The sequence below is a fragment of the Phascolarctos cinereus genome, unplaced genomic scaffold (assembly GCF_003287225.1).
Source record: "Phascolarctos cinereus isolate Bilbo 61053 unplaced genomic scaffold, phaCin_HiC Scaffold_3;HRSCAF=262, whole genome shotgun sequence".
In the NCBI taxonomy this organism is placed as follows: Eukaryota; Metazoa; Chordata; class Mammalia; order Diprotodontia; family Phascolarctidae; genus Phascolarctos; species Phascolarctos cinereus.
In genome coordinates, this window is record NW_027555736.1 from 97,561,285 (window position 1) to 97,575,621 (window position 14,337).

The following is a 14,337-nucleotide window of genomic DNA, read 5'->3' on the forward strand; positions in this document are numbered from 1 at the left end:
TAACATAATTTAATTGAGGAACAATGAAAGTGAAAATACTATTACAAATACAAGGGGGGCATAGGATAATTTTAGATAGCACAACATCAAAGAGTCTGGCCTTCTGACTTCAAGTTCTAAACCACAGTCTTCCTTCCCAGACTCTTTAGCCACACTTCTAAATTGATACTTATTTGATGATGAGATGGCTTTTGAATAAGAAAATTTCAAAAGTATGGGGGAAAAAAAACTTGAACTCTTTGGGGGCATGTCAAAATTCTAAAATGATTGATTGGGTTCTAACCCGATGTGATCTTTCACTTAGAAATAACTATAACCACTGGATACCATCAAAGAGACTTAAAGTCTCAATAGGCCCGTGGCCTCACCCCATTCCACTCCACCGCTTCAGAGCCTTGGGGATAATGGAAATAAGAATACGTGTCCCTGGAAGTACTTGGGCAGAGGGCTTGCCTTTGCTGTCAACATCAGACACTGGATATGATGTAAGTACACTCTATTCCCTTCTTGGATTGGGCAAGTGTGAATAGGGACAGGTATGCAAAGAAATGAAAGACAGAATATGCAGAACAGAGGAAAAGGCCATAAGGACTGACTATATTTCAAGGGGAGGACAGAGAAGAAAGGAGGTAGCAGGGGCTGTTGAAGAATAAACACTTAAACATCCACATCCATCCATTCCTTACTCAAGTGTGTGCGTATGAGACAGAGACAGAGACAGAGACAGAGACAGAGACAGAGGGAGCAAAGGAGAAAGAATGAGAGAATGCATACCTTTGCTTAAGAAACTCTTCTGCAGACAGCTATTTCATGAAATGCAATAAACACCCTAAAAATTCTAAGTAGCTCATTATATACCCCTGTCTGCTTTTATGGCTCCAAGCCAGAATATAATGATGAGCCTTAACTTGTTAAGGACAACTAATTTTTGTTTCTGGCTGTCTCAGGGGCTTCCCTCTGACTCAGTCTCACTTTGCTTCACTGTTGACATGTTTCTGTTAACTGGATGTCATCTGCCTGCCTTGATTTTATGCACAAGCAGTAGGATGCATTTTCCTGTGCAACAATTCTGCTTTGAGTTGCATGAGATTTGTCATTATTCTCTCATTCCCCCCCTTGCACTTGTAACATTTCATCTCTTCCTGCCTTATTTTTTTTGAGCCACGGTGCACCCACATTATGGTTTATACATGATCTTACTCCCTTTGAAGCCGGCAGATTTCAGAGCCAGCTCTCGTCAGGAGTAGCGCCTTGCACCAATTTAGCAGGCTGAGGGCCCCGAGCTCCAACATCTCAATCTAAAGGGGGTCACAGGGTGGCACAAGTGAGTGTCAGCAAGTGCTGTTTAATTGCCAATCTAGGCTTCTCCGTGGTGTTTAAAGTATAATGACCCATCACTTAATTCTGAGAAGTCCTGGCCCCGCTGCTGAATGGAATGAATATCAAAGGGTATTCTGGAACAGGGCACGCTGCCTACATTTCCTATAACTGCCATAAGTATAATAGACCTGTACTTCTGTCGGCCCATTACGACAATAATGTATTTAATTTGCTGTATACTCTTTTTAACAAGGTCTACCTGGGGAATCGACTTTCTCCCCCCCTCCCCAGCTCTCCCCTAACCCTTACTTCTACGCCCTTTTTCTCTGTCCCCCCCCCGAAATTGTAGACTAACCCCATAAAGAACAATTCAATCTATAAAACTCAACCCTAATCCACATCGTATAACTAATGAAGCACATTCAGCCTTTAAAATTCATTAGAAAATTAACCAAAAAGTTCCCTATGACCATCAAAATAAAATGCAGGAGTGGCAGAGCGAGAGCTTTGGGTCACCAGCTTTTCAGGAAGGAGTTCCCCTTTTTTATCTTTCTTCATTTACTTGAACTTTATAAGGGATCACATGCCTCATTGGGCACCACTTAAAGAAAACTACTTATCCATCTCTTCCTTTAGATATGCATGCATGTGTGTTCATTTGTTCTCTCTTTCCTATACAAATTGAGATGGTGAAACATGATGATTCAGGACATATAAAACTTTTTACCTTTAATTAATTGCACATAGTTCAATTCAAAGGACTGTCACATTATACTCTCAGACCACAAGCACCCCATCACTTTTCTATACCTGAGGCAAGAGTTCCCTTCCTCTCTCCAAATACTCCTCTGTCCTCCAATTTCATGTGTTGGCTACAGAGCTTGGAGGAGGAGACAGGGGGACAGTATCCCTGCCATGTAATGCATGCTAACTTAATTATGTGCCATCATCAAAATGGATTAGCTGTTTCAGCCCATCAGGAAAGTCTAAACCTCCACCGATTTAATTAACTTGACTGATAATCAGATGAACAGAAAATAAAACTATCATTAGGAGTAATTAGTGATTACTTAAACATAGTGCTGCCAACCAGTTTGTAAATAAACTAGCAACCCCTGGAAAATTAGCTAGAATTAATTGGAGCTAAGATAGGGGGAATATGGGAAAGAAAAATATATAGTATTGCTATATGTGTGTGTGTCTATATATATACACACACACACATATTCATATGTAGATACAAATTGGCATCTTCTTTCAAAATTTTAGAGGGGCAGGCAGGCCTTTAATGTAGATTCTCAGGGTTCTGAGCTTTGAAAAGAGCCCAATAACCTTTTCTGGAACCTGTCTGCATAACAATAAAACTACCTCCACCCTTTTCCTTTCTCAAATACTCCAAGGCTACACAGAAGACATATGAAAAAAGTCATGACTTCTCCTTCCTGTTCCTTTAATGTCATTTTCTACACCGCTCAATTAGTTGCCTTAGATAAACTAATAGATCACAGATATATCAGATCATCTATCAGCAGCAAGATAGAAAGACACAGACAGACAGACAGGAACAACCACATTGAGAGTTTGATGAAATCTTAATACTGCCATTCATTACTGGCCTGGGAGTGTCTCCAACATGAACCTAGGTCGTATCATTAACTACTAACTGTTTTCAGATACACATTGAGCATCCCTTCCTAGATGAAAAGGGATACTAGAGAACATTCTGAGAAGTCCCACAATGCCCTGATATCAGGACCCTGATTATTTGAACTCACCTTGACATGGAAGCATTGACAGTCAGAGCTGTTGGATAGGGATGCCTGAATCCTCCCGTTGTGATTGGGTAAACTGGTTGACCTTGCCTAGAAGGAGGAAAGGGGGAGGAAAAAGTGAGAAAAAGGGAAAAAAAGTAGGGGGGGAGTAGAGGAAGAAGGAAAAGGGGGGGAACTTCTCTCTGCACAGTAAGCTTTATTCTCATTTGATCAGAACAAAAATCTTGGGGATTGTACAGCAAGGATCAAAGGGAAGAACCACAGAACAATTTGAATGCCATAAATCTGATAGGAATGGCTAATTAAATTTTATAACCTCTGCTTATGTCAATAGAGACCCTCTCCCCAAGCAGAAACTAGGTGTTTTGTTGTAATAATTAAAGGCGAAGTCTCACTTGCTTTAATGGAGCCATCACACTAATTGAGGGCTACACATCCAAAGGAAAACAATAATGAATGTAAATTTATACCAAAATAAAGTACAGTGAATCAAAGGACTTCAGTTGCGCTTTGGGCCTCTTTCGGTATTTAGATCTCGGTGAGAAAACATTAAATTAACAGAGCTTAATTTGTAGCCTTTTGTCAAATTAACAAGTGTTGACAAGAGTTACCGGGGGGGGAGAGTCCCCAAGAAGAATTGTGGGTAACCAATAGACAATCACACCTCATTACAATAATTAAAAAATACAGCAACACGCAAAATAGCTTCCTCATGAAAGACCCACAACTTTTTCTGATGGAGGTTTGTCTGAGTTGGCTATTCCTTTTTATCTAGCCTTCAAACATCTCTCTATCAGCTGAGCATGGGGAGACAGTGATGCCAGGATCCTCTGCTAGGACTGGCCAGCCCCTTTTAAGAATAAATGGTTCCACTGCTAATCATCCTTCCTCTGTCTCCCCAAAAGGACAATGGAGAGAATACAGTTATTACCGGACTTAATATTCAGAATTTGTTATTGGATCATAAAACATTTGGAACAATAAAAAAGAGCTTTGAACTTGGAAGAGACCTGGGTTTGAGTCCTGAAACTTACTAGCAGCATGACTGAAGGCAAGTTCTTTAACTCTGTAAGGTCCAATTTCCTTCTCTCTAATAGAGGGAGAATCCCCCTCCTTCCCCACACTAGAATGGTTCTATGATTCCACTGGCAAAAAGGAGATTCCAATGAGGACATCATTTTACCTATGCAGAGCAGCACCTGCTCAGGGACATGGAGAGCTGCCCAGGAAATTGAGGAGTTAAGTGATTTATTCAGGGCAGCTAAGCACTTCACTGGATAGAGCATCAGGCCTAGAGTCAAGAAGACCCGAGTTCAAATCTGACCTCAGACACTTACCAGCTCTGTGACCCTGGGCAAGTCACTTCACCCTGTTTGCCTCAGTTTCCCCATCTGCCAAATAATCTGGATGAGGAAATGGCAAACCACTCCAGTATCTGTGCCAAGAAAACCTCAAATGGAGTCACAAAGACTGGTACTCAAATGAACAACAACAACAAAGTGATATGTGTGGGGTCACACAGCCAGCATGTGTCAGAGACCAGACTTGAACCCAAGACTTCCTGACGCTGAGGCCAGCTTTCTATTCACTATGTGACACTGCCTCCCAGGGATAAGAATATCTGTAGTACTATTATAATGAGAAGTAGCGTGATAATAGAGGCTACAGATGTCGAGAAGGTGGGGGGTTCAGATCTTGCTTCTGACTCATTCATTAACAAGGTGAAAATGGGCAAGCCATTTCTGCTTTACTTTGTATTCTTCTTAGCACAGTGCCTGGCACACAGTTGGTGCTTAATAAATGCTTGTTGTTGATGATGATGGTAATGACCTCTCAGCAACTACCCTAGACAGCCCTATAAGTTAATCATTTATAGATGGGTTGGCAGTCTACATTGAGCACTGGTAAAGGCAATTTCTATACTGGGAGTACCCTATACTGATGAAATCACATATCCAGATTTCACTCTACTCCCTCACAGGGGGAAAAAAAGCCCACATGTAATTCCTAACTCCCAGGATCGTTAGGAGGATAAAGTGAGATAATGTATATAAAATGATGTATAAGCCTTAGAGTGCTATACAAAAATCAACTATTATTTTTAAATAGGAAGAATATAAAGGGCATTTATGGGTGTAGGAGGGGACCGATTGGTATTGATTGGCTCACTTAGTCTTTTAAGTACTTTGAGGTTACAGAATAACATTAGCAACACTTTAGGTTCATGTGAAATCTCTTCCTGGTAGGACTCCCTCCACTAGCATTTTGTTTTCTAATGGATAGAATTTCCTGGTCGACAGAATATTTTTTTGTTCCCATTTGAAATGGCCATCGTCCAATGCGATCAGCATCAGTGGGGATAAACAGCCAGGTGGCACAGGGAATAGAGTAATCGCCCTGGAGTCAGGAAGGCCTGGGTTCAATTCTAGCTTCAGACACTTACGTGACAGTGGGCAAAATCACTTAGCCTCTGTTGCTGTCAGTCTCTTCAACTCTAAAATGGGGATAATAATAGCACCTACCTCTTAGGGTTGTCGTAAGGATCAAGTGAGATAATATTTGTAAAGAATTTAATGCAGTGCCTGGCTTGTGGTAGGTACTATATAAATATTAATTATTATTGCTGTTATTGTTGTTATTATTACTGAAGAGTTCAAAAGAAAATTTAACTTGTAAATGGAGAAAGGGTGGATGGCAAACAATAGAGGCTCTCTAGGCACCGACAGCAATTGAATTTAATTCTTCAGTTTGGCCTCATGGAATGGTTAAGGGTTCAAGCTTTGCTTTTCCAAAGCAGACTTAGCCACCCAACTGGCAGAAATTTCAATGAGACATGAGACATTCCTTTCCACCAGGTGTATGGCTCTTCCATGGCCAGGAATCAAGAGCCTTTCTCCTATTTTATCTGGTTCTATCGATTCATGCTTTCCTCCCAAGGAGCCACTTAGTAAGCACTCTTTCCCATAACTTTGTCCTCCCCTTTCTTATTTAAGAATTAATAATAAATTATGCCCATTAAAAGAAAAAAGAAATGGAAATAAAAAAATGGAACTCCTTACTGTGGTACTAACCATCCTAGCGGATGGGGGATTTGTCCTACGGTGCCAGGCGACAGCGGGTAATAAGGAGATATATCTGGTGGATGTGGAGGTCGTGGAATTCCTAGAGAGAGCAAATAATCATAAATCATAAAGCACAAGAAGGGAGAGATAGAAAGAAGCAGGAGAGAGGAAGAGGAATTAGAATGACAGAAGAATGACAAAGAGGTGGAAAAGGAAGACTGGGAAGAGGAAGGACAGGAGAAGGCAAGGGAGGAAAAGAATATAAGGAGGAAGGAAGAAAAAAACTCCTATAGTTCTAATATGCAACTCCCTTCTATACTAACTAGTGAATTTGGTTTGCTTTGACTCCAATCCAATTTTGCTTTCAACTTTTGTCCTCTCCAGTAAATCTACAAAGACTTTACTTTTATTGCCACCCGTTAAAACTGCTCGGCTTGTATCTCTGCCTGTTTCCTTCGTGTGTAGGAAAGAGCTTGGTATAGTGGAAAAAATACTGTCTCTCAAATCAGAACATCTTGGTTCAAAAACCCAGCCTAACGTACTGTCTGGGTGACTTTGGGCATGCCACAACCTCCCCGGACGTCAGTTTCCTCATCTCTGCATCTTCTCAAGTCCCTTCTAACCATAAATTTAAGGTCCTATTTCATATAGATTTTCTAAAGGTTAGCTTTTTAAATTCTTCCCACTGCCTGAATAACACTACTTTTTTTTCTCCTTAAGTAGGGTGGTTTAAAGATATTTGTTGATATAAAAATTGTTTTTAATGTACTCCCATTCAACTTGATGGTATATATTTGAAAATGTTAAATATCAGTAGGCACATGGGATCAGAATCAAGGGATAGAAGGAAGACTAAATAGAAAATATAATGACGTTTGCATTTAATTCACTGAATGAAGGTTTGTTGTGTATCTCAGTTAAAACTCCATCTGTCGAATGGGCATAGCACCACTCACAAGATTCATTTTATAGGTAAGAATCATTACAAAATATGGATTGGGTAGAGCCTCAAAAACGGGAAAAGAACTTTGCAGGGTTCTGTTGAAGCAAGTGTGATAGTGTCCCTAAATCCACTGAAAAGCATCAAAGTTGATGACAGGGACAGGAAGGAGAAGGTAGTTAAGTTAACGAACAATAGCAGAGGAGAATTTAAAAAGAGAGCATGAAAGTGAAGGAGTAGCATATTCTTGGCTGCAAACTATTTCTTTTTTAATTCACTCAGGAAGCTTTTAATCTCTAAATTAAATCTCCCTGTGTGACATTTTCACGCGGACACTGCTTTCTCTCCATTACAAAAACCAAACAGATTAACTGGGCTTTAACTATACAGCGAGCCATTTGCACACTTGAAAGAATGTTCACAGAGGAAAAGTAAACACTCTACAGCCGTTAATCATATGTTTTACGATAACCATTTAAAAGCTATTCCCTGTACTACCATTATTTAAATGAGGGGCTGACTCTGCCATTCACTTGCAGTGCCCAGGGACAGCAAGCCAGGCTCTTTCAGCCATGTGCAGCCTGCGTTCCAATGCAATTAAAAAGGAGGCCCAGTGGTCGAGGCTGGTGAAAACCAGCTAATGTGTGGCTTCATTCAGAGGTAGTTGGTAACAGCAGTGTGAATAGGCTGCTTACGTCAGCCCTGCCCCAAACAATTCCTCTGACAAAATGACATGTAATCACCATTTTAAATTTAACCTTCTAATTAACTAACCAGATGTATAAAAAAGCAGCAAGCTAGTGTTTTATGCAAGACTGAAAGAGACATTACGGATGTAAACTACCCTCCCCAAAGCCTCCCCTGCTGTATTATTTATTTATTTATTTACAATTAAGGTTAGCAATCAAAATGTGCCCAGGGAAAGAGATAAGTTACAGTGGCACAAGAAGGCATCTTATACATCTTCAGAACAGGGCCCAGGATAGGGAGTTGGGACGGCAGGCAAATTCTAGTTCTCCCATCAACCTGGCCCACTGTTTGAATGAGTAGCTCTGGGGACATTATCTTCTGTATTTGATTCAAATGTAAAGAAATAATACATAGCAAGTAGCAAACTTCAGTTTTCTTATTTATAAAACGAGAAACAACAGTTAACTGTGATACTGCGGGAGAAAAGGAAGAACACAATCATACCACCAAAAGGGATTCCAACAAGTTGGTGACTCAGAGACTATCCCTATGCCACCCAGTTAATTTCTAAGTGACTGGGGTACGTTAGCTACCTGAGGAACCGTAGGACTTCCTCCTGCTTTGGGGAGAAGGATGGAGGTACTGGGATTGCTCATACCCCCTTTGGGATAGGCTATCCCTAGACTCCTACAGTCCTAAGAAGCTGCAAAGGTGTAGGACCAGGTTGCCCTGTGACATCCTTTTCTATATCTGTTCTGGAGGCTGAGCAGTAGGGTTATGTCAGCCACCTAAAGAGGACACAATTGCCAAATCAAAGACTTGGGAAGGATAACTCTTGGCGTTAGCAGCCAAAACAGCCACTTCACAATGCCCAGAAGCATCAGAGGACTTAGTTCAGCCTTCCAAGGAATAATAGCACAATGAAAGCATTGACTTCTATCAAGTCAAAAACCAAATAAACAAGAAACTCATAATCTTTGGACAAGTACGAGTAGAACTGAGGTAACTGAAGGGCATTCTTTCAGTCCTAGAGTGGCCGCCTACCAAGTGCTTTTCCCATTTCACATCTTTAGGCCTTGATGCCTCCTACACGGTTTTTACCCAACAATGTCTTTTCTCCTCTGTCTCCCTCCCCCCACCCCGGGTCCTTCCCTTTCTGGGCCACCATGTCCATCTGAGGCCTACCTGTTTTGGGATCTACGTCGGCTGGTAAGTGTGGAGGTGGGTTTCCTGGGGTGAAGTGCTCATTGCTGTATGTGATAAGCGGTGTAAGAGGGTGTACATGGTGAGGGTGCTGCACAACGGGAACTTTGTTAGACTGAAAAGGGAAAGACAAGAAGAGAGAGAGACACATTATTAACAGCAGCATCCCATCAGCTTCAAAGTCAGCAGGACAACCAAACTGCTTGGTCACCTACTGTCTCCCCAACTCCTGAAAAAGAACACGTCAGCCATCTTTTATGGGTTGTCACAGTTCCGTTTTTGCTTCTCTGCTGGGTCTGGATTTTAAATCTCCACCCACCTCTTCCCATCATAAATCCTATCAGTTGGCACTTTATCCTGTGGGCACATAAGTTGGGAAGCAGCTGACTTTAATCTCTCTGACTCAGGATGTTGCAGTATGTGAGAGCAAGAGCTTTTCTCAATGAGAAAGGCTGATGGCGGGGGGGGGGGGGGGGGGGGGGGGGGGGGGGGGGGGGGGGGGGGGGGGGGGGGGGGGGAGGCCGGCACTGAAGAAGTGACCATGGAAGGAGTACGACAGGGGAGGAAAGGAGGGACCTTCGTTTCCAGGGGGGTGACTGGGGTCTCATCTTTTTTCCCACTCCAGTCAGCCCTGGATCCCAAACCTGGATCCCCTGAATGTTCCCCATATTCTGCAGCCATTTACAAACAGCATGGATGAAAAGCCCTGCTTGCTCACTACTCCAAGTCTGAACTTTACTGAGGGCTGCTAAACTGCAAGGCAATCACCTGCATATTTTATGCATATTACAGCAGCCCAGGCTCATTAGGAATTCATCAGAGAGCACTAATAAGTTAACTGGATGATGATGAATTGTGCTAATAAAAGGTATGCATTTTAAAAAGGCAGTTCTGGAAAATAAGGAATAGGCATTTTAATGATTGGCAGGGGGGAGAAGAGGAAAGGTTTTTTTTTTTTAAGATTTTTTTTTCTCATTCCTATAGCTAGTCCCCATAAAATTATTCTTAAACCCTACCCCCCTAATAGTGCCGGGTTTCACAACAACTTAGCCTTGCAAGATCACAAAGAAAAAATTAAGCTGAAACTAGCGAACTACTGGGCCATTTACTGAGAGTAATCCAATTGCAAAAAACCCTATTCCCAGTAGAGGATTTCCACTAAAATCCTACAACAGGGACATTTAACCAGATTAGGTACCAGAGAAGATAAAGAGGCTGGTATTAGATGATGAATGGATTAGAGTCAAGTTTCATTTTAGAATGTGTCTTCATTTCCTTTTATTACTTTTAGTAAGGAACAACTCACATTAACATCAAGGAAAAGGAATTGCATTCAAAGAGAAGGGAGGGTGAAGTTTGTGATGCTGCCCACCAGCACCATGGAAGTGGCAAGGGTTTTCACTAGTGCCCTGCTTTGGGGGCTCTTTTTCCCCCCTAATGAGTGAGGGTGAGCTACAAGCCTGGGTAAACCTTTTCTCAACTGCTACAACTGTGTGTTTGGGCCAGGAATAACTTTCAAGTTCCAAAACTTTTGGAAGGTGAATTAGGAAAGAAAGATGCTCACTTAAGACATTACAGAAGAACTGAGAAAGTTCTAAGAAGTCTATTTAAAATAAATGCCTCGACCAACTGGTCTAATGACCTTTCTAAAGATTCAGGCCTTTAGAGAAGAAGATTTGCAATCTGATTACTGGTTCTTCTTCGGGGTTGATATTTTTAAGATGAAAGCACTTATGGCACGATTAAGAGTCTCCAAACAGGATGGTGTGGTTGTTATTGGTTGTTATTCTTGTTTTGAGGAGGGATGGTTATAGCAAGTCATAGAAAATAAATAACAGATAGAACACGTTGGCTACGTGGCCTTACTAGGTCAAATCCGACAAACCAGAGCTTCAGGAATTAAGTGTCAGTGGAAAAATTTTATAGAATAAGAGAAAACTTATGAGCCATTACATTGCACTGAAGAAAACACTTGTAGGGGTTGGGGCTACCTGATTATTACAACAAGCTTAAGTCAAAATCATCTACTGCCTACAATGCACACAGTGGGCACTTACCCTTGTTCTAATGTGTATTATAGTTATTTGCATATATCTCATGCCGTAACAGATTATAAGCTTCTTGGAGGCAGGGTCTATGGTTTTTCATTTTTCTATACCCAGCACCTAATGGGGCCTTTATGCATAGTAGATTTTTTATTGAATTGAATTGCTAGGCACTGTGTGGATTACAGATTCCTGCTCACTGGGGAGAGAGGGGGGAGAGAAACAAACAAAAGAGAATCCTCTGTTCTTGGGCAATATGGAATAAATTTTTGAAAGAGATATGAAATATAAGAAATAGATGAACTTAGTACAGGGTGGCCCAAAAGTCTCAGTGCAGCTTTTGGCTTTAATTGCTTAAAAATGCACTAAAACTTTTGCGATACCCTGCATATAATGTAGCATGAAATATGTAAAGCAATTTCCTCATAACATACAGGGCAAGTAATTAGGGAACAGTGGATAGGGAGTGGACTTACGATTTCAATGGCACAGGATGAAGGCACTTCTTCTACTAGTGAAAGATGGCATTGTCTTTGTAATTTATAATTCCAAGCACTGAGTGGCTAAGTAATCTGCCTTAGATCACACAGGTTAACTAGTAACATGTTAGAGGCAGCGCTAGAATGCAGGTCTTCCTGGCTTCGAGGCCAGCTCAGAATCTACTATGCCAAGGTACAGTAGGAAGTCCTGAGGGTGCAGCTCAGCTTCCACCTCGGATGCTCAGAATCTGTATGATCAAGGCCAAGTCACTGAGCTTCCCTACTGGACAAGTTGACCTCAGAGGTCTCTTCTAGCTCTGGATCTATGATCCCAGTTTTGCCTTTGGGTCAAATAAAATTGAGAGCAAAAACCATAACCATTTTATAGGTGGGGAAAGAAACTGAGAAAGGCGTGTTCCCTTGTCCAAGGTCACCCAGCAGGTAAGTAAAAGAAACAGGGCACAACACAGATCCTCTTATTCCAAATCTAGAACTATTTCCACTATCCTGCCCTACCAGCAGAGACAATAAAAGACAATCAACCAACAAGTATTTATTAAGACTATACAAAATGCTGTGCTGGGCCCTAGGGATATAAAGAATGCAATGATTCCTACTCTTAAAAAGTTTACATTCCAATGGGGAAGAGAGCAAATACATAAGAATATGCAGAATTAATATAGAGAGAATAAATACAAATAAGTAAAAGGTAGTTTAACACAAATACTAGTTGGGGAGAAAAGCAAGCAAATGATGTGCCATCGAAGTGGTTTAGGCAATCATTGCTATAGACATAGGAAACTGGAAAGATCAGTGTAGACTGGGTAATATGGTAGGACTTGTTTTAAGATAGGCCTTGAAGCACTTAGTAGACAGACAAGAGGGGCAAGGCTACTTTTGGGTAGGGAGCACATCAAGAGTAAAGGCATAATAGCCAAAGATATATTCAGGAGGCCATTCAGTGAGACTGAGGAATCAAATGAGGAATACCCTTAACCTCAAAAAAACCCCCAAACCCTAGAATCCCGAATTCTGGAATTCTTTCCCAAACAGTGCTGTAATAAGAAACTATGAAAGTTAACAAGTCAAGTCAACAAGCATTTATTAAGCATCTACTATGGACCAGGCACTGGGTTAAATTCAGCAAAGAGATATGGGATCTTCTAAAATACTCATTTCCTGGAAAGGAAAGAACAAAGGCTTCATTTTGGCTTCCTTCTCAAGCATTAAACAATCAACAGCCATTTATGAAATGCCTATTTTTTCCAGGTACTGTGTTAGGCACTGGAGATACAAAGACAAAAATTAAACAGTCTCTGCCTACGAGGAGTTCGTATTCTATTACATAAGACAACAAGTGCATATATAAATATATTCAAAGTACATGCAAATTTCATTCAAGGTAACAGAAGAAGAAGGCCTAGTAGCTCATGGGAACTGGGGACGGGAGAGGGGTAGAACCAATGTTTTAAAAAGCAAACCAAACTCATGGAAAAGGTGATGTCCAAGTTGAGCTTTTAAAGAAATTACAGACTCTAAGAAGAGATTAAAAAGGCAGGTCAGAGTCAAGTTTTGAAGGGCTTTAAATATCCAACAGACATCTGTTTTGGGGAGGTAAAAGGGAGCACTAGAGTTTACAGAGAAAGAGAATGATTGCTATACATGCCTGAATATGGAGTCTCCCTCTTTTACATACAAGGCACAAGCAACTCTAAAAAACCAAACAAAATCACACCCTCTCCAAAAAAACTCCAAGCTTTGTTATAGTGACCAAATTTTCTGTGTTATTTCTGCATGCCCAAACATAGGCAAGTCTATTTCTTTAGCCATAATTCTGTAAATACAGTTAGGGTAACTCAAGGGAAGACTGGCTCAAGGGATGAGAGCTACAGATGTGCTCTGGACTAGACTCCAGAATCTATCTAGACTGATCTAGACTGATCCTCACATCACCGCCTTGATAAAGGAGATGGATGAAGACTTCTTCAAGTCACCTGGTTTCCAGGAAAGACAGGTTAGTCATTCACTCTTACTAAAATTACCTGGTATCCCTCGATGCCTCAAGGCAACTTGTAGATCTCCTGATTTTCTTCATTATGTGATGAGAGAAAGGGCTCTCTCAAATGTTACCCACAACATCTGAACTGAGCACAGGGATAAGGGGCATAGTAAGCAGTAGTATATCCACCAGTCACTGTCAATAATTTAGCCTAATTCTTATATAGGAAAAGAGAAAAAGAAACAAGAGAGGAATGGGCAATTAACTCAAGAGCTAAGACTGTGGTGCTAAAGACTGGATTCCCCCTACAGCATTATGGGCTTGTTCCTAGATGGCTCAATTACTATTACTTTAAAAACACACATATATGCATACATATGTGTATATATATATATATATATATATATTTATAGAAGGTATCTATCTTCCTGCATAAAAACAACCTTTCCAGGCTGATAGAAGGACCTTTCATACCTTCCATAAGAAGTAATTCCCTCTATAATCTACAAGTACATATGTATTCTTATGTTTACATATGTGTATATATATATGTGTACACACATATTTATATATATATATATATGTGTGTACACACATATATTTATATATATATATGTGTGTGTGTGTACACACATACATTACCACCACTTTTGAACATAACAATGATTACATAATACAATGAAAGCCACATGCATTTTTCAAATAATGAAAAACAGAACATGGAAGGATACCTTTTAGTCAGGATCAAGCTTATTACAAATTATTTTAAAAGGGAAAAGGCTCAGAGAATTTCCCAGTCTTTTAATGAAATTAAGTTTTCAGGACAT

The 14,337-nt window shown here is 40.7% G+C and overlaps 1 protein-coding gene across 45 annotated transcripts in view; it reads right to left on the reverse strand.

Annotated features, from left to right (window-relative positions):
- TCF7L2 (transcription factor 7 like 2) overlaps positions 1-14,337 on the reverse strand; it is a 236,703-nt gene that overhangs the window by 19,725 nt on the left and 202,641 nt on the right. For 35 of the 45 annotated variants that reach the window (XM_020988033.2, XM_020988032.2, XM_020988039.2 and 32 more), the window contains 3 exons: positions 8,970-9,102; positions 6,152-6,254; positions 3,096-3,182 (listed from right to left, as the gene is read on the reverse strand). In XM_020988033.2, the coding sequence (XP_020843692.1) occupies positions 3,096-3,182; positions 6,152-6,254; positions 8,970-9,102 (323 nt within the window). The remainder of the gene's footprint in view (positions 1-3,095; positions 3,183-6,151; positions 6,255-8,969; positions 9,103-14,337) is intronic. The other 10 variants (XM_020988035.2, XM_078151049.1, XM_020988038.2 and 7 more) reach the window with 1 other exon arrangement.